Genomic DNA, 24,639 nt, shown 5'->3' on the forward strand with positions numbered 1-24,639 from the left:
TATGACATTGGGATAGGTGGATCCAGGATTGTTTTTGAACATCTTAACCAGTTTTCTGTCCTGAGAGGTAGAGTAAAATCGCAACATTTGGTTTTATTTATTTATTTCAAACAAGCTTTTAAAAACAATAAAACAATCAGTAGGATAAAATACATGCATACATAACCAAAAACAAAATAAGTAGTTTACCACTACTTTTCAGTTTGAAAACTGAAGTGAACACTTATTTAATCCTACCCTTTATCTCAGTTTAATTAAATCTATTATTTACTGACTCAATAATTAACCAAAAATATATATAATTACCACAATGTTATAATATTCATGTGCCTGTTCAATATAATGTGCTAAAGAGCCAACAGATAAATTGTATTTCATAGACAACGTGATTACAAAATAACTCTCATAACATGACACGAAAATCTACTTATATATAATAATAATAATAATGACAATTGTAAGTAACAACTGGACATGCAGTATCAGAATAATTACCAACTCTTTGCCAATGTACCCCTATAAATTCTTTTTCATCTTTGTTATACAGCAATAAAAATAAAAAACAGAGAAAAAACACAAGCTGGATTCATCTTAGTTACTGTACAATTTTGGTTTCCATGTTCTCAATTAAAAACTAATGGGTATTTTTTTCATCTTTCGTTTAAATGTCATTTAAATGTCATTTGTTTCCATATTTAGGTTAAAAATATCTAGATCTGATGTAATATTTACTTTGTTCTTTGTTTCAACTTTAGTTTTTTTTCTTTGATTAAGAAATTCTTGTGAATGTAGATAAAAAATTATAAAATTAACAACAGTATTATAATTTATGTATTCTGTCGCTCATTTATTTATTTCTTTGTTTTTTGTACTGCAATAAAGTAAGTCATTAATCACAGTGGTCTAAACCTGACATTAAGAAAATAGGTCAGTGTTTTAATTTTAGAACAGAGCCACCTGTCTATGTCAGTACTAACATGGCTGTAGTAAAGCCTCAACAGTTCAGAAATACATTTTTTATCCTCAGGGAATCTAGAGAATAAATCCTCTGAAGTGGTAGTTTTTGGAGTAGTATTTTAGTGGATATATATTTAATATTTGTGTACACAGAATTCATCAAAATGCAGGATAAAAGCAGCGCAGTTTCTTGTGTCACTGCCTCTCTAAAAGAACTGCAGAAGGTTTTGTATGGAGGTAAGAGATTTGGGAACCATGTGGATGAAGTTTGGCCAAACCTCTACATTGGGGACATGTAAGTGTTAACTTCCACAATATTCGTTTCTCATCCAGTCCCGTGCCAAATATTATGGCTGCTTGCTTTCTCCTCAGGTCAGTTGCCAACGACCGCTACAGTCTGTGGAAGCTGGGAATTACTCATGTTGTGAATGCAGCTCATGGGAGGACGTACTGTCAGGGAAGTCATGACTTTTATGGAGCCACAGTGGAATATTATGGAGTCCCTGCCGATGACTCACCGAGTTTTGACCTTTCTCGCTATTTCTTGCCAACTGCTGAGTATATTCACAACTCACTCAATGCGAATGGGGGTAAATACCTGTCAAGTTGCCTTAGTTTCATTATTTAAGAGAATAACAATAATGTCCTCCACTTTAATTTATTTTCTTCTACTGTAGCTCGGGTGTTAGTGCACTGTGCAGTCGGAGTGAGCAGGTCTGCCTCGCTGGTGTTGGCTTACCTCATGATCTACCATTCTTACACCCTGCTGGAAGCCATCAATAAGGTCAAAGAGTGCAGGTGGATTTTCCCAAACAGGGGTTTCCTAAAGCAGCTGTGTGCTTTGGATCTGAAACTACACAATACTCCTGCTAATGAGACTTAAGACATCAGTTTTCTTCAGGATAAGTGATGCTGTGTGTATCTGCCAGCAGAGGTAGACACAAAGCTGGCCAGGGGCAGAAACAAATTAAGCTGCTGCAGGGTGCCTCCAGGCCAGCAGGGGTCCCCCAAGAGTTCCTCAATTCTCATGCAGATGTTTGATATTTGTTAATCAAGAGTGAGTGTTCTTTGTCATTTGTCCTAATGATTTCAAAATAGGCAAACTGGTAATCTATATTATTATTTTCATTTTAGAAATGTAATTCCTTTAAGATTTACATGCATTTAAAAACTTACAAGTTGTCATCACACAACAGACAAACTTCCTGATGAGTTCAGTTATTTTTGCAATTATACCCATGCTGGAGTCACAGCAGTTGTAAATGAATCTAACAAGTAATTACAGGTTGTAATTTCTGGAACACATGACTAATTAAACTCGTTCCCTCTTGCTTGACTCCACTGAGTCTGCTTGAAACACAGAACAACAGAACAAATGTGTCGGTCAGTGAAATGCTCTGCAGGATATGTCTGGCTTTCTGTCTGTTGTCATTTACATGGGCTTTCTGAAATGCTCATCTCTAACGGACTACTGATGAGGTGAAAAGCTGTGCTGTCTGTTGTTTCCAAGTCAGTCACATCAGGGAAGAAGTGACTCAGGATCATCAACGCTCTTCACCTGAGTAGTGCAGAAAATGAAGCAACAAGAGGGGCACCAGAACTTGATCAACTCGAAAAGATAAAACCTCTTTACAAGGAAATGAGAGAAGTCTGCACCCGAAACTACCACCCTCTCCAGGAGACCGGCATTGATGAGAATGGTTGCCTCAAAAGCAAGGGTTATATTCAAGCAAAGATGAAGGGCAAGCATGTCTTCAGGGGCTTCAATTATTTTCTTTCATACCTCCAGCTATGGATACACCTGAGACTTCTTTGTTTATGAGGAGAAAACAGCGCTAGAAAAGGTCTCAGTTATGACTCTTTGACAAGGCTTATAAAAACGTCATTGCTAGGCACAGGCTACAAATTGTTTGAGGACAATTTTCACACCACTCCCATCCTATTCCAATATTTCCTATAGCAGAGAATCAGGCTGTGTTACCTCAAGTCAAAAGGCAATGACTTGAGGTGATTGACCTCCTAGACCTCCTCAAGGCAACATCTGTTGGCTTCACTTCGGCTCACTCCTTTGTCCAGTACCTAGATACCAGCGATGTCTTCCTTTGCTCCTCCTTACACACAACAGTGACACAGCAAAGTGAAGGACAGCAGTGGACACTGAACAAAGGACATTCCTATTCCTCTTAGATAATTAAAGATTATCTAAGTTCTTTGACATACTCATGTGCAAGGGAGGAGTAGATGCAAATGAAGATCTCCACAAAATCCAGAAGCAGTATAAGACATTTTTCTACCACTTCTTTGACATAGCAATCGTGAACATCTTCCTTCTCTTCAAAGAGCTCTGCTCAGCAGACATTCATGTGACTCTCTTTTATAGGGATACCACAGACTTCTAATGAGGTCAGTAACATGAGCTCTAAACTAAATTAATTCTACAGCTAAAATTATGTCGTAGGAACGTCTCAACCAGGGTTCATTGATGCAAAAATATTTCATCACACTTTATACACACTTAGCTCACCTTATTTTCCTCAGAAGACTCAGATTATAGCATTTGTGCTATCACTGAAGGGGGAGGATTTCATGTTGAATGGGAAATTTTTGCTGAATTGTTGCTTTATTATCTGAAGGTAGTGAATCTGGGTGATGGTGAACGTCATTAAGCAACTTCTCTAATTCCATCCACAGTCATTGAATGTAGCTCATTATGATTTTCTCTCCTGAGTTCAGGGAGCTTAATTTAAGAAACGTAACCATTCAGCAAGTACCAAGAAAAACATTTGAGTTGTCACCTGTTTGCTGGTTTTGACCAAATAAGTTAGGCTTCATAATGCTGTCAGCAGATGGTGGTATAGGCTTTTATTAAGCTTAGCTGTGACAGAAAATCAAAGTTTGTCAATAAAGAAAACTAGAAATTGTGTTGCTTTAGTTTAAAGATTGTGAATCTAATGGCATAACAATGGCTATATAGTGACTATTTATTGCAAATTAAGCCAAAACATAAACAACCCAATTAAAGGTTTTATCTATTGTGCTTTATAAATAATAAATCACAAGAATTAACCTCTATAATTTCTCATTATGTCCTACCTCTCTAAATACAAAAAAAAGCTATTTCAAAGAGTTCCTTTGAAATTTGATGACTTTTAAAAAAATGTTTTGAATGTCAAAATAAACTTTAGTCATTATTCACAAACAATGTTTGTGGATTGTTTTGGTTTATTATTTCTAACCCCTTAAATGCCAGATTTAGTGAATAAAATATAAATTTCTTTACCATTCAACAAGTTGTTCAAGGTTATGAAAAAAATTTTAACTGAACTCAGGACAGTTACATTTTAGTAAAGTTTAACTAAAAAACAAAACACAAAATGGGTGGTAATGTTGAATAATTATCTCATTCTGTTTCTTACTCTTTGGTAGTCTATCCAGAACTGTCACCATCTGTCAGAATAAAAAAAAATCTGAGGCAAATGGCAACATTTGCTCCTTAAGGTCTGTGAATCTCATTGCTAATAATTTATTTCTGAGAAATCCTGTTTTTGCAAGGCTGTTCAGGTACAGTGTTGTTCTAAGAAACACAATTTACAAAACACATTTCAAACATGGGTTAATTGCATATATCCTACATTAGTGGTGGGAACTGTCACATAACAAATATGAAACAAGAGCCTGCCTTTAAATAATCCGTCGATTACCTTCAGGTCAAAACTTACCCACAGACATTTTTTGACCAGCACTGGCACTGAACATGTTCCATCAACATTTATGATCCAACAAAAGGAAAATTAGGGCATTTAATGGAGTTAGAGTGATGAAATAAAGTTTTCTTTCACTCACTCTGGCAGCTAGAATGAGTTTAACCTGCAACCTGATAAGAGTTAAACATGACAAGCGCATGTGGGCTTGTGTTTCACTTTTTTAAACCCAATTTGCTGCTATGTTTGCACGGCAGCATTTAACAAGCCACATGACGCAAAGTGATTCTGTTCAATAAATGCAGAGTTATATACAATATAAGCAGTGCTCTTTAACAGTTTGACCATAATTATGCCCAATTATCACTGCTTTATAGACTGGTTCATCACTGAGCGAGGCTGATTAAATTAAAGTCCCATGGCGGTGTGTGAAAAGCAGAGTCCCTGCTGCAGTGCCTGTTGCTCTGCCCTCTGCATGGGTAAGACAACACGCTGGGTTAAGCACTAAATTGGGTAACTGTCCAGTGACAGCACCTGCTGGAAATGATCATCCCGAGCTGGAGAGAGACTGGGACTGCTTTGATAACAACAAACATTTTGGCCGGCAATCGATCCAAGACTGGACTTTTGGACTTAAAATGCCAACTGTGAAAGACAAGGCAAAAGAATATCCAACTGTGAAGGATCTGCAGAAGGTTTTGGATGCTTGTAAGCTACACCTCCACCAAATTGATGAAGTATGGCCAAATATATACATAGGAAATGTGTAAGTAGTATTTAATTACATTTTTTTTATAGGATGGCACTGCATCTATAAAGGTGCATTTAGAAAATTTGAATATCATTAAAATTTGTTTCAGCAACTGAAAAAGTGAAACTCATGTCTTATATTGCTTCATTACACAATGAGTAACATTTCCAAAGTATTTATTTCCACTTATGTTGTTGATTATACTTTAAAGCTAACAAAAATGGAAAATTATGTCTCAAATATTAGAATAATGCATAATTCCAATAAAATAAAGTCATTCAGAAATGTTATGCCCAACATGATAATGAGGAAGATTGCTGACTTGATAATTGTCCAGCAGACGTTCACTGACAAAACCCACAAGGAGGGTAAACCATAGTCCACTGTGTCCAGGCATATTAATGGAAAGTTGACTGGAAGGAAAACCTATGGTAGAAAAGGACCACTGCAACCTTAAGATGATTAAGTGAATGATATTCAAAGTTTTGAGGGAAATACTCATGGCGTATCAAGGTGTGGAGTTGCAATTGTTGTCTTTCTTACTTGAAGAAAAAGACTGGAGTGGTCTAAAGTCCTCTTTTCAGATGAAAGTACATTTTTCATTTCATTTGAAATTCAAGATCCCTCATTCTGGAGGTGTGGTGGGGAAATAGTGAGTTTCCACTGTTAGTCCGTTTGTGTTAAAAGGGGGTCAATCCTTTTATACTGTATGTCACGACATACTAGCTCCCCTAAATAAATGACTCAAACCAATCAACTGGCCTTCTTTAGGTAAAAAAAAAAATGCATCAGTTGGCATTATGAACTAAATTTTACAGCTTTGGGATATATTAAAATTAAATAGACTCTCATAAGATTAAACTGTTTATATTTCTGTGTATAAAAATTGGGCCTGTTAGTGTTGTAAACTGCACTAACCTTGATACGCCATTTATTTCTTTTATACAGAAATAAATAAAGAGAATGAATTGATTAGTTGAGCCATGTTATGCTAGTGTTAGTCCAATGTGTGTGATCAAGTCTAATGTCAGCGCAGCCATCTAACAGGAAATCTTTGAGCACTTTATGCTTCACTCTGCTGACAAGCTTAATGGAGATGCTGATTTCATTTTCCAGCAGGACTTGGCACCTGCCCACACTCCTAAAAGTGCCAATATTTGATTTAGTGACCATATAGTATCTCTGTTCTCGACTGTTCAGCAAACTGGTCTGAGCTCTATTTCATAGAAAAGTAGTGGAGTATTGTTAGGAGAAAAATGAGAGACTCTAAAACAAATGGTATAAAGTTTGCCTATGGAGAATCTATGGAGTTTAGTTCAAGTGGTTAAGTGCTGAGTATATATACTATACAGTTTAGGTAGTTTTCAGTAAGCCGTCATTTCTGCATTAAGTCCTTTTTTTCATTAGTGTGATATTATATATTATTTATTTACCAAACTAAATTTAGGATTTTCATCAACTCTCGTACATAATCAGGCAATTGTACATTGGATCAACTGTACATTTGATAAGGCTCTTAAAATCCCTAAGCACATGTGCAACATTTTCTGTAGCATGTTTTCCTTCCACTCAACTTTCCATTAAAACATTTAGATACCACACTGTTTGTACAGCCGGTTTCTTTAGGTATTAGATTTTATTGCTTACCCTCCTTGTGAAGGGTGTCAGTGATTTCCTACTGGACACTTGTCAACTCCTCCTCACGACTTTGCATTTCATAGTCACTATGTAGCATTTCACTACCAAAAAAAAAATTTTGTTGGCCCTATGGAATATTCCTTTTTTGTCAGAAGCTGAACTTAAGGGCTTCATTAGCTGCTAGCAGCATTATCAAAATTAACAGAAACAAACACCTGAAATATATCCATCCGTGTAATGTAGAGTAGAATACGAGTTTCAAATTAATCACTATGACAAATAAATTTTTCAATGATATTCTAATTTACTTACATCCAGCCATCACATTTTTTGAACCTCTCCCACATATTGTCATTCTGACAGAAAACCATTGTGCTGTGATGCATAGCTTTCATCAACGTCTTGAACTTCTCTCTGTCTCTGTGTCTTGCTAGGGCAGTAGCCCAAAACAAGGCTGTCCTGCTGAATTTAGGCATAACTCATGTGTTAAATGCTGCTCACTCCAAGCAAGGCAGCCCAGGGAACCAAAGCTTTTATGGCAACGACTTTGTGTATTTTGGCATTCCAGCAGATGACTCTACTCACTTTGATCTGGACGTTTACTTCCAGCCCGCTGCGGATTTCATTCATAAAGCTCTGAAGTCACCTGGTGGTAAGAACTTTCAACAAACTTGATCCAGAATGAACAGAAGGAAAAGAAGCTTCCCCTTTTTTAATTCCTACACATAAAATCATTTGTTTCATTCTGTAAATTCTTAATAGAGTTACCCATCCAAAAAAACCTTCTCACATCTTGCTGCTCTTTCAATGTCACCTGGCACCACAATGTAACAGAGCTTGTACTACTATGCAAATGTATGTTCACCCCGTAATAATAAGTTTCTTACCTTGCTGAATTTAAGTATGCAATAGCTTCTTTCAAAGAAACAAGGAGAGGATGAGTTGGGATTAAAGAGTTGGCCTGTCTGCAAAAGAACTTCAAATGAACAAAGATGATGAATTGTCGACTATTTTTAGCTCACAAGCAGAAAAAAAAAAGAAAAAAGAAAGGCCACAGTGTGAGACGGGCAGTCATGTATGATATTAATAAGTCTGAGGCCTCACTAATCCTTCCCTCACACCTCTCTCTGCCTTTGTCTTGTTCTTCAGGGAAGGTTTTGGTGCACTGCATCATGGGAATGAGCCGCTCGTCGACTTTGGTGCTAGCCTACCTCATGATCTATCGTCACCTCCCGCTCAAACAGGCCCTGCAGAAAGTGGTCCAGAAAAGGGCCATCTATCCCAACAGGAATTTCCTGGCTTTGCTGCTGGATCTAGATCTTCAGCTGACAAGGAAAAAGAAAACCTGTCAGATATTGTAGACTTTTTTAGCCTGACTGCGTTTTAGTTATGCGTCAAGACGTCCGGCAGTCTGTTGATCCAGCAGTCTGGACTGTGAGTTTTCTTCAGAAAAAAATGTTTTTGGCTCGGCAGGTCACAGATTTTTGGAGATATTCAGGTGACAGTATGTTAGCATTTTAAGCTGTGAGAATCTGTGTAGACGTTTGTGCTTCCAAAAATCTCATTCATCAGACTATTGTCTTCCAGACCCACACTTAACTTTTTGACCTTTGTTAATCAATGACTCAAGAATTCAGATGCTTCCAAAAATCTAAATTTCACTAAATTTCACTCTCTGTAATAGACCTGCAGAGCGATAGTACAATATCAGTACAGCTGTACTTGTAAGGGGGTGGGACATTTTGTGCCTTTACCCTTTACTCAGCAATTTACTTCTCATGTTGTGAAGTATTTTCATGAATTATTGAGATAAATGGTCTGAAAAATACTGGTCCAAATGTTTTGAGGGTGAGTACACAGTTTTGTTCAACCAAAACTACAAAGGTGCAAAATAACAAATGCCCATCTTTGGATGTTTAAGGGTTTTCTACCTCTCTTTTTTTTGAAGTTTTTCATGTGCTGTCTTGTAATTTTGAAGTTTTTACAACTGTGTGTGCTTTTTTGTCAAATATGAAGTTTTTGATGAACTTTTGAGCAGATTTGTTTTGTTCAGTTTCAGCAACAAGTTTTGACTTACAGTACAGACCAAAAGTTTGGACACCCCTTCTCATTGAATTCAATGAGAAGGGGTGTCCAAACCTTTCGTCTGAACTGAGTACAGACCAAAAGTTTGGACACACAGTTGTGTCCTAACTTTTGGTCTGTACTGTATATATTGCAAAAAATACCCACAGCACAATGTTGTTGTACCCACCATGAAAATATGGTAAAAAGTTATGTTAAGATTTCTCTTGGTCCCCTGGAAACTATATTAGGTCGTGATCTTTAGTTGGGGATGTTGGATTATCGCAGTCTAAGTAAAAGACAAAAACAAAACACTAAACCTTAAGCGGGCAATCTTCAAGTGATATCATTGACTATAACTAGTTACAATTATTGATATTTATAGGCAAGTATTTGTAATAAAATATGGACATAATTGTCACAAAATACAAAAATCTAACATATTGTAATTGATATTGATATTTTCTACTTTAATTGCAATCACAGCATTCATGCTTTGAGGTCCATTTTCCTTAGTTTATGAACATTTGATGAAGAAAATGTTTGTGTTTTGATTTTGGATGAAATCTAAAAGGTCCAAAGGTCTTGTTGGCTAGTGAGCACAAATATGGCAAAGGCCATAAAATGTAGTAGACTGATAGCTATCATTTACAAGCAGTTACTCATATTTCAATCATTCTTGTAAGAGCAAAAAGGACCAAATGAATCATAACCATGTTGAACAAGCATTGTTTACTTAAGCTTCTTCGTCTCTGAAAAAGAGAGAATAATTCAGCAACATCTGTCCAACACATCACAGCGTGAATTTCCTTTGTTCTATTTATCATAGCAGTTGAGTTGATCACTGCTGTGCATCAAAAGGCATCATTTCCTTTGATGGTCTATGAACTCATCTGTAAGGATGTGAGTTACAAAAAAGGTATGAACAAAAACTTTACAGTAGTGACGATTTCCAAATGTTCTGCATTTTATTCCTAGAACGCACCAGCACAATTCAAAACAATACTTGTTCAAATTAAATACAAATGCCATTCAAAACTTGGATAAGCAGATATCAAATAGCAGTGAGTAATGATCATTGTTATTTTATTTTGTCAAGACATCTCTTTCTATACATACAAAAATTTGCGAGAAATTTTTTTTAATAAATTATAAAAAAAATAAATAAATACATCCCTGGTTCAATGTGGTATTTTCATATTTTGCGTAAGACAATAAATGTATCAGTGTTATGGCGGTAAATACAGTCATCATTAAATGACACAAAGCTAGAAAAAAAACAAAAAATGAGACAAGTCCTGATCAAACGGTGTGGGGTTGATTAAAATACATAGAAGGATGGAAGATTGACAGAAAAGCTCAAGCACGGGAGCACAGATCTAATTTTCCTCACTATTAAAAAAAGCAGCGTCCTATCCTCGTTCCTGCACTGGCAGCTCGGGTAACCTTTAAGGAATGTAGAGGATGATGCCAGAATTATTTTGGGCCGTGATTCAGATGTTAAAATTAGCAAAAAAGGTTGCAGGGTAGATTACCAAGGAGAACACATAGACGGTTGTGCTCTCGACCTAGATGTAGTTATCGTGTAGCGAGACCATGAAAAGCGCCGATTTCAGCCAAGGCAAGTGTCTGCTAACAATCTTTTCATCTAAATTTACTGCACATATGGTGTGTTGGGAAATATCTGAGCATGTACTGTGTGGCGTATACCTCCTCTCCATAAGACTCTTTTCTTTCCTGTCCACTTTAGCTGACCAGGTAAAATTTATAATTTAGGAAAAATAAATCTTAGTGTAGAGTAAAGCATCTTTCTCAAATAGATAAGCTAATCTCTTCAAATGAATAGTTTTCTGACATTCCAAATTGTTGCAGCATTTTGTATAAATGAAAGTAATCTGCAGCTCCACTGGACTCTGTTACACAAAACAAAGACATACACAATACATCTTCAGACTGTACAGCAAAGGTAAAGGTAATTTTATTTATATAGCACATTTTCAGCAACAAGGCAATACAAAGTGCTTTACAAGAAGTAAAAGGAAATACAAACAAAACAACAAACCAAAGGAAAAAGCAAAAGAAGAAGAAGCTAATAATGTTGTTCCAAAGTAAATAAATTACATGCTACATTCAGGGTTGGTAGGCAAGTATAAGAAAGTATCCTCTGGTCTAATTCCTTTTCTGGTTGGAGTCTAAAAAGTAATTGCTAAGGTAGTTTTTCTGCATTCTAAGTTCTAATCCCTGTTCTGGTTTGCTAAATAAGTGTAAGTAAGTAAGTATCCTCTGGACTTCTGGGTTGCTAGATAAGTATATTCTCTGGACTTTCTAAGTAATTAATGTCAAATTTCTTAATATGACACTTTTGTCACCATGTGAAAGCATTTTATGTTAGAAATACTTTTTGGAATGAGCAAAACATCACAACACAGTTTGAGTCAAGATGAAAATTGTGGACAAAATTTCCCATTGGTGAAACTCTGGCATCAGAGACAAAGATATTTAAATCTTTGCTCCCTTTTAGCTCATTTGCAGCGTGGTGTCACATGACTCACATCTGACATAAAAATCCACTCCTGATTGGTTATCTCTGCTTCATAGGTTCGTTTAACAAGAAACTTTCATCTAGAATGTGAGCAAGTTCCAGGGTATGGTCAATCTGTGGAACTGCAACTGTAATTAATGTGTGGGGATTTTGGGGTTATACATCACGCTACAAATATCTATCTTTTGTTTTTCCAGTGTAACTGAATCACGACATGAACAAGAACATACAGTACAAGTAGATAGGAGCTATTCCATTCAACACTTTCCAGGCTAAGGGCATTGACTTGAATTTGATGTAGGTGGTTAAGGGTCACCAGTGAAGCTCAATGAATTAGGGATTAGACGTGGCGTCTCGTTCCAGGTTTCACAACACAGGCTGAAATACCAGTAAGAACAGCACTGCAGTAGTTAAGGCAGGAGGTAAGCATAGATGGCACCAGGAGCTGAGTTTTGAGTTGGTTTAGGTTAGATGTTGTTCTGGGTTCATTCTGAGCTCCTGGGTGTGTTGATGCACTCGATTAACTACGCCAGCCACTCCTGGGAAGGTTCACCAACCGTTCCAGATTTTCTCCATTCGTGTTTAAACATTTGCTCCAATCCAAAAGCCTCTTAAATGGCTTTGCTTCTTATTATTGAATTTCTTTAATACCCAGCATAATGTGTTTATTTTTAAGATTATTTGGTCTGCTTCAGGTCGTCAAACAGGTTCTACTTAAGTAATTTCTTGATTCTACAGTTGAGACAGTCAGACTTAGGTGTGGCTTGTGAAAAGGAACACAAAATATGAGCTTAACGACACTTAGTTCAATGTTTGAAAAAGGGAGGGGCGTTATATTTTCACATGGGAACAAGTTGGTTTAGAAATCTTGATTCTCGTATTAACTGAAATCATTTGAAAATTGCTCTTTGTATTTACTCCTTATTTCTGACTGATCAATAAAAGTTGTTTTATGATATAATTATGACAAACAAAATCTCTGAGGGACAAATATTTTTTTAAGGATTATTTTTATTTAAATTTTCATAGGAATCATTCGTACATTTATTATATTCTTAGAGCTCATAGAGAGACTACTGTTCTTTCACTGTGTGCATAACGGAGTACTAAAGATGAATATGTCCAACACAGATACAGTACTTCCTAACAGGTTTTCAAACTTTCTTCTTTTTAATAATTTGCCTATGAATCCAGATGAGCCACATCTGAAAGGCTAAAGTAGGTAGAGCAATTCTTAAAATCACCAAGAAAAGGGCCTGAGGTGGCAAAAAAGGAAGCCATTTTTATTTGCCCTCCGTGTTAACTGCAGGCACTTTCCCATAGAAAGTATCTTTAATTACACAAAAGTGGAGCAGGAAGGACAGCTTAGCCTGAGGGGGGTAGGCTGAGAAAGCAGAGCTGAAGCTCCACATATGCACCAGGGAAATCAGTTCTCTGCCCCTGACTGTGGGAGGGAAAAGGCTGCACTCTTAGATCAATGAGGAGAAAGAAGAGCCTGCAGGTACTTCTGGGTTTATGTTGTATGAAGATGCACTTCAACCTGCCTTCAATGCTCAAACACTCATGGAGCATGCACTGGGTCATCTGCAGCTTCTTCTCGTATGCACCTCCTCTTAAGTGACATTTAGGCAATCAACAGCGATGGATCCAGCCATCATGATGTGCACCTCCATATGCTACAGCAGCTTAGTGAAAGGTCACTGGAACAGATTTGGTCTCAATGACTCATTACTGTGGACAAAAACATCAGAACCACAGCATGTCCCCCACTCACGAGAAAGCCTGGCAAGTAAGAAGCGGAGCTGCGGTAGTGCATGCACATCAGTTGTACGCTCTCAGCCTTAAGCACAGTCATACACAAGGCTAAACTGATGCTAATGTATACAGCATGTAGCATAGAAGTCTCTCTAAAGCCTGGCCTATAAATTGTAAAGGCACAGGTTAGATCTGAATACAGGAAATGAAAATCAGTTTACAGACCTTGAATACAAAGTTTCTGTTTCTCTGGAGATAAATAAATTTACCAAGAGCTGCTGAATTATAAATAAAATAAAGAGAGCAGCATAAGGTCAGCTTATAATTATGTGATCTTGTGCTTCTGTGCCAGTTTGAAGAGCATTTATTGGAGTAATTGTGGTCTATATTTAAAAGCTAAATATAAATACTTATAATGGATGTTCTACTTAATAGGCCCTCTCTATAACCCTGCATTTCCTTTATCCCTTTATAAGATGATGCCCTCATTTGAATTGTATAATGTGTTTTTAATTAAATCATTTAGCATTTTAGGGTAAAGAGTATCGTGTCTAAAGCTGGAAAAACATGGGTGTCTCAAAGGTGAAATTGGAAACAATATGTAAATCTATTGCTACATTCAGTTACTAATGTTTCACTTCAAGTAAATTTATGTTTATCATGACAATCAGCAAGAAAAACTACCATAGGACACAAGTAATTATAATTACAGTCAGTTAACAATTAGTCCTGATAAAAATCAAATATAGTGCAACTAATTCAACAGTGTTAATAAAATGCAAGTTTCACAGCACAGCTATCTGGTACAGGAAGATAGAAAAGAAGCAATTTAAAACTCCATATGTGAAAGTTGCTGTGAGTTACTGAGGATATTATTCAAATTTTATGCATCAATGTTTATCCAAATAAGATTTTCTGGTGCCTTATGTAACATCTGCGTGGGATATGTATGTTTTTCTAGGTTTGCTTAAGTTTTGAGAAATATTAAAAGCTTGTGGCATTGTCCTTTTCTAACCTAACTGCTTCAAACTTCTCATGAAATTTATCCCTGAGCTGCCTGATGTTTTTATCGGTGCTGATGCTTCTTTTTTAATTACTAATGTTGTCCAACAAAACCCTCAGGATTTATACAGAGATTAAACTACACAGGTGGACTCTTCTTAGTGTAAAGATGGCTTGGTCTATCACATACAATGTCAAAAAACAATGTGGTTTTAATGTGACAAATCTGAACAGGTTCATGGTATCATATTTTAAACCACTGAGTCCCTCACTTCATTGTTTTAAGCGCCTTTGTACTTCCTTTTAGCTTAAGTTGTACCTTAACATATTTAAACAGGATAGTCGGCTTGTGGAGCTTCCTTTGATAAATGAAAAATGTTATTTAATACAGAGAAAAGCTTGACCAGAGTCACCTGACATCCAGGCCCTCAGGGACTATACACCCTGCAGGCCTGTTCGGTAATTCTTGCATACTTCTCAGCAGTCATTGTTGAACAAAGATGATTACCAGTTCTGTTCTTGGCAATAGAGTGAAGGTAGCACAAGATATGCCCAGAGGCCTCGGCAGCATGGCAAGCCCTGAGGTGCAAGCGGGCAGCTATGAGACCCCCACAGCTTCTGAACTACACAGACTGATGTGGACAAAGAAAGGGGGGAACAACCGTATGGACGAAGTTTACCCCCAGATCTATATAGGAGACATGTGAGAATTAACCGCCTGTTTGATTTGCATTTGTTATGAATGGTGTAACAATGAATCCAGCAAAATCATTCACAGAATAAGTCAGAACTTTTATATCCAGATATGTTTATTTATTATTTTGGCATTTGTGGCTTTCACTTGTAGTGTTCAGACAGGAAAGGGTTAGAGAGAGAAGAGGTCAGACAAGCTGCAAAGGTCATGAGGTTGTAAGCCGAACCCCAGACAGCTGCAAGAACTTTGCATAAGGGGCGCTTGCTCTCCCGTCAAATCATGAGTCACCTCAGAGCTCCCAGAATGCTGCCACACCAATGGTTTCCAAGCTTTGAAAACCTCTTTACTGTTTTTTGTAACAAAATATTGTTAACCAGCCCAATGAGAAGTCAACTCTGGCTGCCTTTATTTCACTAGGATGACTGCTTGAGATAAAAACTCAATGTAAATATTTTGGCAGCAAGTTTCTCTATATGATCAATCCATGTTTTATCACCAGTCAATTTTTATAACACTGTCTACAATACATTTACAACATATTTAGTACTAAAAACATCACTTCAGGCTAAGGCTACACGTTATGGATAGAAGTTAAAATACTGGTGTACAATCAATTTGGAAATGCTTTGTCATTCCTTTGGCTCAGACACAGGAAAAGAAAACAAGCCACACCATCTTTGCCAGCAATAAAATGTCTTAAGCATTTCTCTTGTTCAGACTTTAATTGCTCGTTATTTGGAAGTGGGGTCAACACAGACTGAAGTTTTATATTGTGAAACCTTTTTACATCCCTTTCTTTCATATTTAATGTAACTAGAGCTAGCTTACTTACCATTTAGTCTGATAAAATGCAAACTGTTACTTTACAGTTTGCATTTTCCATTTTTACATCCATTTTTTTGCCTCAGGTATGCAGCAAAGGACAAGAGGACACTCCAGGCTCACCACATCACCCATGTCCTCAATGCCGCTGATGGAAAATTCAACGTGAACACTGGACCAAGCTTTTACAGGGACACCGCCATCACTTATCATGGAGTGGAAGCTTTTGACATGCCGTCCTTTGACTTGAGTCCCTTCTTTTACCCAGCGGCCAGTTTTATCAAGAATGCTCTGAGTCTGCCCACAGGTGAGGAGGCTCTCTTGGCACTCAAGGTGTTTCTCATCATTATCCACATGTTAACTTTGGGAAGGCGAGACAGATTGTTGAAACATTTGTCAGTCAATTCCCACTACAGCAAACCCCAGTTGTGTTACTCATTAAAATGCAAATCAAACACTAAACATAATATCAAGCTAATATCTTCCCCCACGGTAATCTTCTCATGGGCTCAGACCTTTGTCAGGGAAATTAGTTTTAAATGGATTGCCCTGGTAATTTGTAAGCTAGACTTTTATTGGACATGGAAATTACACAATTATGTTTGTGGCCTGCGTCTGCATGGCCTGTTATGCAAAGTGAAGTCGGTATCTGACATGACAGTAATAAGATGAGGCCTCCTTCTTCACATGCCGGCTGATCAGGGGGCTCCAGCGTGTGGCGGGGCCTGCGGTAATCCCTGGCAGAAATACACAGAAGCCAAGACAGTTCAATTACTCGCTCCTCTGCTCCCTAATCCTCGGGCCTGATAAGAAACCCGGGATTAACGTGTGTAGAAACATTTGTTGCAACATTGTTGAAAACTTTTACTTTGGAGTTAGAAGTGCTCTCTTTTCTGTGATGTTCATGGTTTTTAATCCACAGAGGAGTAACAAATTGGACATTTAGAATGATGTCTGACACAATAATCCCTTGATTGCGTGGTTGTAAATGCAGAAATAAAGCTTGTAGGGAATGCCACAACAAGAAGATGATCCACTGGGTGTGTGCTTTTTTGTTTCTGATGGTCCGCAGGCAAGGTTTTTGTCCACTGCGCAATGGGACTCAGCCGCTCCTCCACCTTGGTTCTGGCCTATTTAATGATCCACGAGAACATGACTCTGGTGGACGCCATCAAAGCTGTCAGTGCTAACAGGAATGTTTCACCCAACGAGGGATTTCTGGAGCAGCTCCGGCGTCTGGACAAAAAGCTGCACTGTCATTAGGCAGCTGAACCATCAGAATGGATTTAGTTAAGCTTAATTATAATGTGGCCTCTTGCTGATATGAAGCTGCTATAACAACAAACACTATGTAAATCATGTTGTTGTATTGTCTTTGTAAAATATATTCTATCTGTGTTACAAATAAAAGCTAATAATAGCTTAAAATGTTATGATCTCGGACAAGAGCATGTAGCCATTACAAACTGAGGTGCAGTTGGTCTTTGATTCAAAATCATTCAGAGGAACAAAAACAAGGGAGCAGAAACATAACCCATAAAACTTTGCAAGGCATAACTTTTTATTTGACTAATTTGAAAGAAAACTGACTGAACATCAAAACAAATTTATGGATGGATTGCTGTCCCCATAAAATGTATTTTATCGAATGTTAAAAATATAATACTAATTCTACAACAATAATAAAAAATTTCTTATACATTTTAGAGTGACATTTCAAGAGGACAAAGCAATTAACCTAAGTGTGAAGCCAAGTAAAGCAAGAGATGCAGAAATATTTAAATCCTACAGTGGTTCATTTTACACTTGCGGGTTCTCTGTCAACTCAAATTCAGAGAACAACATGGCCAATAAAGGGCATATTTCATCATATGTTGTTGCCAGAAAGCATAGGATTCTTGAGAATGCTGGCATAAATATTTCACAACAAGGTTGTAAATTGCTTTTCCAAAGCAGACAAGTGAATTTCAACAAACATTTCTGTAAAAATGAGGATTTTTATATGCAGGTGTGCATCAACTGCATTACAGCAGATGAAGCGTTGACAGGTCGTCAAACAATGCAAAGTGTGACCCATCCGACCTGTCTTTACAAAATAGTTCCTAACATGGCCGCAAGTTGGACAGTGAAAGACTGGCGAGAACCAGCTAATGTGGGATCTAAGGTCCCTCAGTGGCTGGGGTCTACCATCAACCCAACTCATACACTTCATCAAAGAGGTGAAGTACCATTTATGATACAACTCCAAATATTGCAGCCTATGCCTGAGTTGAGCAAAGTTGGAGGAGATTAGTAGAGTCTAGCTGTCATCTTGCAAACTGGTTGTTCGACCTACAGGGACAAAAAGACTAACTGTACCATCTAGAAGCGAGTTAGCACCACAGTTCTCCTCAGGACAGCTTACATTCGACCTTATAGTTTACCTCATCTATCTTTGTTTTTTTCAGTGGAATGTTGCTCCAAATTACTTGCAAAAGAATGTACATATTCTTATTTATTTATTGGGTTTATCTAAAATATTCAAATGAAAATGCAGTTTGGGAAGCTGAAACATTTTGGCACAATGCTATGTGACACTATTGGCTGGGATTTGCAAAGCAGCCAATCTGGGAACCGTACTCATTTTCCTTGGCACTGATTGGCTGTACCCCAAAGAGTGGGATTAAGGAAAACTGTGGGCGTTAGCTTCTGCAGTAGTGCCAAAACGGTTCCCATTGTGCTTATTAATGCATATTAAGGTATATTTGATGTCTGAACTTATAAAACAGGTAATTATACACATTTCCAGAGGGGACCTCATCAAGTATTTGTAACTTTTAGTGGTTTGTTGTCCATAAATCCTGAAATTACTAGTGTCCTCTACAAATGATTAGAGTTCCTGTGGAAATGCTAAGAAGCCCCAACTTATTGACTTGGAGTTGGAAGTGCAAAACGAGTTGCCCAGTGGGCCATACTTGGTAAGCAGAGCTAGTTGAAGCAAATGCAAGGTTAAGGCAGTCATTGCTGGCAGTTATTAACCAGCAGTCATTAACCTATTACCAGAAAATTGATTGTTATTTCAACAGGAAAGGATTGGAGCTTTCTAACCAAAACTGTTAATTAAATGAATTGATGTTTTTTGCAGTGACAGCCACAATAGAGGAAGTATTTATATTTTTCCCAAAGGTGCTGTAACCTTGGGAAAATGTTGTGAAAGAAAACAGGTCAAGAGGGCAAATTTCTCCTCATCCACCAAAAACAGTGTTTTTCTGTTCAGAACACTTCTTGCCACAGCAGTTTGAAACTTTTTATAAAGAATCTTGGCCTCAAAGAAAGGAAAACCACAAGGCTGAGTGGCCAAGAATGGACATCAAGTACAACAAATACATGAACCAATTATTTTTCTGTCAGAACCACGCGAGTGCTTAATTGGAGGTATGTAATTAGAACAAAAATAAATAAATAAATTTCAGTACTTTAACTTTGACAGAGAGAGTGTGACTACTGTGACAGGTGGTGTCCTCAGAATATTGTTTTAACAGTTACAGTACTGAAATGGTTAAGACATTACAAGAAAAATGTGTACTGATTATGTGTAGATAGGTGTGACTTTCAGCTCCTTCCATTCACTGAAGCTACGTTTTACACTGCCACTGAACAGCCCACTATAATAAAGTATTCTGATGGCTTTCTGAATTATAATTACTGTCACAAGCTGTCATTCGCCACTGTGGAGAACGACAGGCAGACTGGCCTTGTTGCAATGTCCATCTGTTAGGTTTCCAAGCTGTTGCTTCCCAGATAAAGCTTCACCTTACATTTTCCTCATCAGTGGATAAATCACGGCATAAACCTTCATCAAATGAGTTTACAATAAAGTTCGAAACTTTAATATCAGTATTAGATTCCTGGGTGGCCTCTGTGTTAATTTTGGTCATGGACGTAGTTCTGAGGAGAAAGTTGGACTTTTCTCTTTTTCAGAAGGTTGAAACTTAGTTACATTTCATAATGTTTGAAACAATGTTTTGGGGTGGAATACAAATGAAATCTTCAAATCTAGGTTGTAATTTTTACAATTAAAGTGTGTAATAAAGGCCCCTTTAATTGCTAAGCTGGTGTGTTGTTTTTTTTTTGCTCTAATTCTTTATCCACATTTGAGATCTTAGTTAAAGAGTTGAACCTCTAATGGGAGGGTGGTGGAAACCTGAGACATTAACAGACTTGCTGCGAAGGCTGAAGGGACATTCCCATCATTATTTTTTGTTGAGTTCAAATGAGATCAGAACCAAAACCTACCAACTCAGTCCCACTTGTGCATCTAAAACCTCTAAAATATCTAGTTTGAATTTAAATTCAATTCAGGGGTTTCTTTAATTCTCTTTTCTGGACGATTCAGTGACAATTTTCACTTCAATCATTTGCAAACTGATTGAAGATTTGTGATACAAAAACAACCTTTTTTCTTCCTTGCAGTTTTAAAGCAGATTATTATAGACAAAATGAACTTAAAATTGTTAGCAAATGGCTGTATGGGGACAGAAATGCAGGAAGAGTTGCAGGTGAAAGATTAAATAGAAACAGGCACAGGACCAATGGTGCATGAAGAGGATTGGTACCAGGAGTGTGAACAAGAGCAAAGATACCGAAAGGCATATATACTTGGAGAAGTGATTGCTGTGATGGGAATCAGGTGAGACTAACAGAAAAGCAGGAAAAAAAGCATGAATTTGAACACCTAATAGAAAGACTGGCTGAACACAATTAACAAAGCAGAAATGAATACAGAAACCAATGAAACTACTAAGCTTATCAAAACAGAACAAAAACCAACACAATACTGTCCCCAAATCCCCCCCCAAAACACACAAATGATCATAATTGTATTTGTTGTCGAATTAAATGAAATGCACAGCCCGCTGATCTGACAGAGGGGTGAAGTCTAGATATTTTCATGAAGCAGATTAAAATCTTGACTTTGGTCGATCTTGTTTTTTATGCAAAACAACCACAGTGTTTGTCTTTGCATTTGGACTTTTAAATCAAGTTGAGAATCTCACAACAGAAATCCCCAGCTGCACAAAAAACAGTCAAACAACAGAGTTTTATTGATCGTCATTAGGAATCTCAAGTGCAACCTGTAAACTTGAGACTGTGTTTTTAAAGTTTACAGACAATATTCTTTTCTAACTGTGATTTCAGATGTGTTTGATACAGCTTTGAGTCACTAGTCCAACATAAATGTTAAAACAGTCATTGCAAAGATGCAGGCTGGCTTCTGGCACACAGGAATAAATAGTCTACACTGCCTCAATTTAGCCTCTGGCATGTTCAGCTGTCCATTTCCAGCAGGTTAACCATCCTGATTTCCAGCTAAGTCTCAAAACCGAGCCGATTGCAGCTGTTTGGTTAAAGTTTACTGCAAGACTTGCAAAGACGAAAGTTGTGGCAAATTTACTCTTTTTTTTTCGCTTTTGAACCACATTTGGAAAAGTCATCTGGCTATCAGGTTCAAATCGAGAGGAATATAAATCGTGGTAATCATATACCACCATTGAGGTGAGAATTAGCGGGTATGAGCTCAGAGGAGGAGTCAGTGGATCAGACACCGCCCACCTGCGGTCTGCTGGGCCTTCTGCTGAAGAACAGGCGTCCCACCGGAGCTGTCAACGAGGTCTGGCCCGACCTCTTCATTGGGAACGCGTAAGTGACATTCTCACTTTTGGGAAAGGTGCTGATTGTGATTGTGAAACTGTTTCTGCAAACGTGCTTGACCAACTGATGAGACGGATATAGAAAAAAAATCTGTACATTTGAGTCACCAGTGATGCATTTTTTGCAAGCATATGCTGCCAGAGATGTCTGCGGGCGAGAAAAAACAGCAAAAAGTCACAGTCCTTCTATCATCTCTGGGTGCTATTTGCAGGGCGACAGCTCGAAATAAGACGCTGCTACAAAATCTGGGAATAACACACGTGGTGAATGCTGCAGATGGCCCTCAGCACATTGACACCGGGCCACGTTTCTACACAGACACCTTCATACAGTATCATGGAGTAGAGGCAGCAGACTGCAGAGATTTTGACTTGAGCCCGTTCTTCTCAGAGACTGCTGATTTCATTCACGGAGCTCTGAGTCAGAAAGGTACGATTCAGTCAAACCGCATCAGGACGGAGGCGTGGAGGTAACTCATGAGGCACAAATGTGATGCATCACCAAGATGGTTTAAATGTCAACAAAATCTGCAAAATTATGACTAAATAATGCTCAAATCTGTTGCTTTCTTGCTTCGCAAAAGGGAGAGTGTAAATATTTCTTAATAGGACTAAACAGTCTGATGCCTCCTGCATTTTGGAGAATTAAGCTGAATGTTTAATGTGGATAAATCACTTTCAGCTTACATTTTACTACATCTTATGCGAAAATCGATGAGGAAAACAACTTCAGTTAAAGGCTCATGTTTTATTCTACGTTTTGTAATAACTGTTTGTTGGTTAAAGACGGACCATTTTTGCAGCCTGGGGTGTAAATGTAAATTATTGATGGCTGAACTGAATGTCAGTTTTATGGTTCTGGATTAAGGAGAAGTGTAAACGACGCAATATTATTTTAAGTGTACAACCTTGTATTATTGAATTGTTAAAAAGCTCACTGTGCCTTGGAAAAGTATTAATTTCACATTTTATGCTGCAACCACAAACTTTGGTGCATTTTAATGGGATTCTCCAAGATGTGCAGATAGTAGAGCTTCACTGCTAATTCAAAAGAAAATAAAGCATAAAAATCTCATAACTGTGGCATATAGACACTAAACTTTTTGTCCATAGTGCTTTGAAAAATAGCAGCATAGCTCAAGTTCAGTGAAGTTGGATAAGGGAATGTTTAAAACACTACATTTTCGATCTTACCATCACTAAGACATGAATATGCTTTGCTCTAAACTACATTGTAGCTTCGGCTGTTGATTTATCATTGATATTCTGCTGGAAGGTAAATCCACACAAGTCTCAAATCCTATGAAGCCTCCAGCACTTTTTCCATCCATCTGCCAGCTTCACTGACCCTGCTCAAGAAAACTACCCTGCCAGGTGGGTACCTGAAGTATTTATCTATTCAAATAAAGTAAAGGGGACTGAATAGGAATGCATACATTAAAGTTTGTATTTGCAAAGAAGATGGGAAAACATCCTTTTCTCTTCGCTAGCGTTGGTCTATCACATAAAATCCCAATAAAATACTCTGAGGTTTTTGACTGTAATGCAAGGAAATGTGACAACTGATTTTTTTTTCCAGCACACTATATTCTGTGGTGAAGATTTGCAGGTGTTGTGTTTTTTTTCCTCTGTGCAGGTAAGGTACTCGTCCACTGCGCTCGGGGAATCAGCCGCTCAGGAACTCTTGTGTTAGCCTTCCTCATGATCAAAGAAGGTCTTACCCTGGAGGAAGCCGTGGAGCTCGTTTGCAGGAGCAGAAACATCCTGCCGAACACTGGGTTTCTGAATCAGCTCTGTCAGCTGGACTCAGCTTTGCACAGAAGAAAAATGTAACATTCGGATTTGGAGAGAGCGCGTGGATGATGTACTGCTAAAAGGAGTTTCATCTTTATGAATACTTTATATATATATATATATATGTAAACAAAAAAACAGAATGGTTCAGTCTGGATTTTTTGTTTTTGAATTTTGCAGTCCAACACATTTTTATTTGTTGCCTTTTTGAAAACGATGATTACAAATGTGTGTAATTCAGTGTTTACATTCTCATTACAGATATGATTATTCAACAGCAAGCTTAAAAGCATGAAAAATGTTTGTTCAAAATATCTTCAGAAAAACAAAAATATTTAAATAAAATATCTAAAGTTAATCATGAAGAGCGGGACATATTACTGGTGTTCAGTGCTTTGTAAAAGTAGTTACATCCCCTGTAGCTGTTCACATTTTGAGATATATTTTATTGGGGTTTTATGAGTGCACTCTGCAAGATATTTCTAAAAGGAACAAACTTTTGGAATAATAATTTTCTGTCCTCTTCACAACTACGTCCTAACAAATATTTCAAGTTAAATATGACAAATGAAGATTTGACTGACATATAAAATGGTCTAAATGTGAGTAATAATTTCTGTATTTTGAACCAATTTTATTTTAAACTAAAGCAAGTAGTTTTAAGTGACCAACACTATTTTATTTGAGACATAACCTAAAACTTAAAAAAAAAATTATGTGAAAGAGTTTTCCCCCGCCCGGTCTTTTCGTGCACCGAACGGCTACAGCGACTGCAGACACAGGTAGCGGACCAAGTTTCTCCCTGACTGGAGGTAAGTAATTCGGTTCAAATTTAGAATTTCTTCTAAATTTGCAGCCAAACATGAGCGTGAAATATCTGTTTACAATTTCAGCGCTATCGTGGGAAAGTCATTCATTGGCGACTTTAGCTAGGCTGTTCAATTTGCCTTGTCAGCATCTTGACAAATGACATTACCCTGTACAAGTTTTTTTTTTTTTTTAAACCCCCAAAAAACTAAGGTTAGGCTATAAGAAAAAAAAAAATTAATTACGAGAATAAAGTCATAAAATTATGAAAATAAAAGTCATAATATTACTAAAATAAACTCCTACAAAAATAAAGTTATAATATTATGAGAATACAGTCATAATATTACCACTTTATTCTGGTAATATTATGACTTTACTCTCATATTTTTAGTACCTTATTCTTGTACGACTTTATTCTC

The 24,639-nt window shown here is 37.3% G+C and overlaps 4 protein-coding genes across 5 annotated transcripts; all 4 read left to right on the forward strand.

Annotated features, from left to right (window-relative positions):
- Positions 1–993: 993 nt before the first annotated feature.
- Positions 994–2,287, forward strand: LOC102221782 (dual specificity protein phosphatase 13-like). Its single transcript, XM_005794754.2, has 3 exons — positions 994–1,252; positions 1,330–1,547; positions 1,635–2,287. The coding sequence occupies exons 1-3, from the start codon at positions 1,122–1,124 to the stop codon at positions 1,838–1,840; spliced, it is 555 nt and encodes a 184-aa protein (XP_005794811.1). The 5' UTR covers positions 994–1,121; the 3' UTR covers positions 1,841–2,287.
- A 2,902-nt stretch (positions 2,288–5,189) lies between these two features.
- On the forward strand, positions 5,190–9,119 carry LOC111609949 (dual specificity protein phosphatase 13-like). Its single transcript, XM_023341548.1, has 3 exons — positions 5,190–5,424; positions 7,482–7,699; positions 8,197–9,119. Exons 1-3 carry the CDS (start codon positions 5,297–5,299, stop codon positions 8,406–8,408), a joined length of 558 nt encoding a protein of 185 aa, XP_023197316.1. The 5' UTR covers positions 5,190–5,296; the 3' UTR covers positions 8,409–9,119.
- Positions 9,120–10,632: 1,513 nt separating this feature from the next.
- LOC102222053 (dual specificity phosphatase DUPD1-like) lies at positions 10,633–20,001 on the forward strand. 2 transcript variants are annotated; one of them, XM_023341547.1, is made up of 4 exons: positions 10,633–10,732; positions 14,940–15,113; positions 16,013–16,233; positions 16,999–20,001. In XM_023341547.1, exons 2-4 carry the CDS (start codon positions 14,959–14,961, stop codon positions 17,187–17,189), a joined length of 567 nt encoding a protein of 188 aa, XP_023197315.1. In that variant the 5' UTR covers positions 10,633–10,732; positions 14,940–14,958; the 3' UTR covers positions 17,190–20,001. The 2 variants fall into 2 exon arrangements, with proteins under 2 accessions (XP_023197315.1, XP_023197314.1); XM_023341546.1 differs by having other exon boundaries at positions 16,013–17,090.
- A 1,476-nt stretch (positions 20,002–21,477) lies between these two features.
- On the forward strand, positions 21,478–23,550 carry LOC102222318 (dual specificity phosphatase DUPD1-like). Its single transcript, XM_023341439.1, has 3 exons — positions 21,478–21,605; positions 21,829–22,046; positions 23,253–23,550. Exons 1-3 carry the CDS (start codon positions 21,478–21,480, stop codon positions 23,447–23,449), a joined length of 543 nt encoding a protein of 180 aa, XP_023197207.1. The 3' UTR covers positions 23,450–23,550.
- The last annotated feature ends 1,089 nt before the right edge of the window (positions 23,551–24,639 follow it).

Source organism: Xiphophorus maculatus, chromosome 10, assembly GCF_002775205.1.
Source record: "Xiphophorus maculatus strain JP 163 A chromosome 10, X_maculatus-5.0-male, whole genome shotgun sequence".
Classification (NCBI taxonomy): Eukaryota; Metazoa; Chordata; class Actinopteri; order Cyprinodontiformes; family Poeciliidae; genus Xiphophorus; species Xiphophorus maculatus.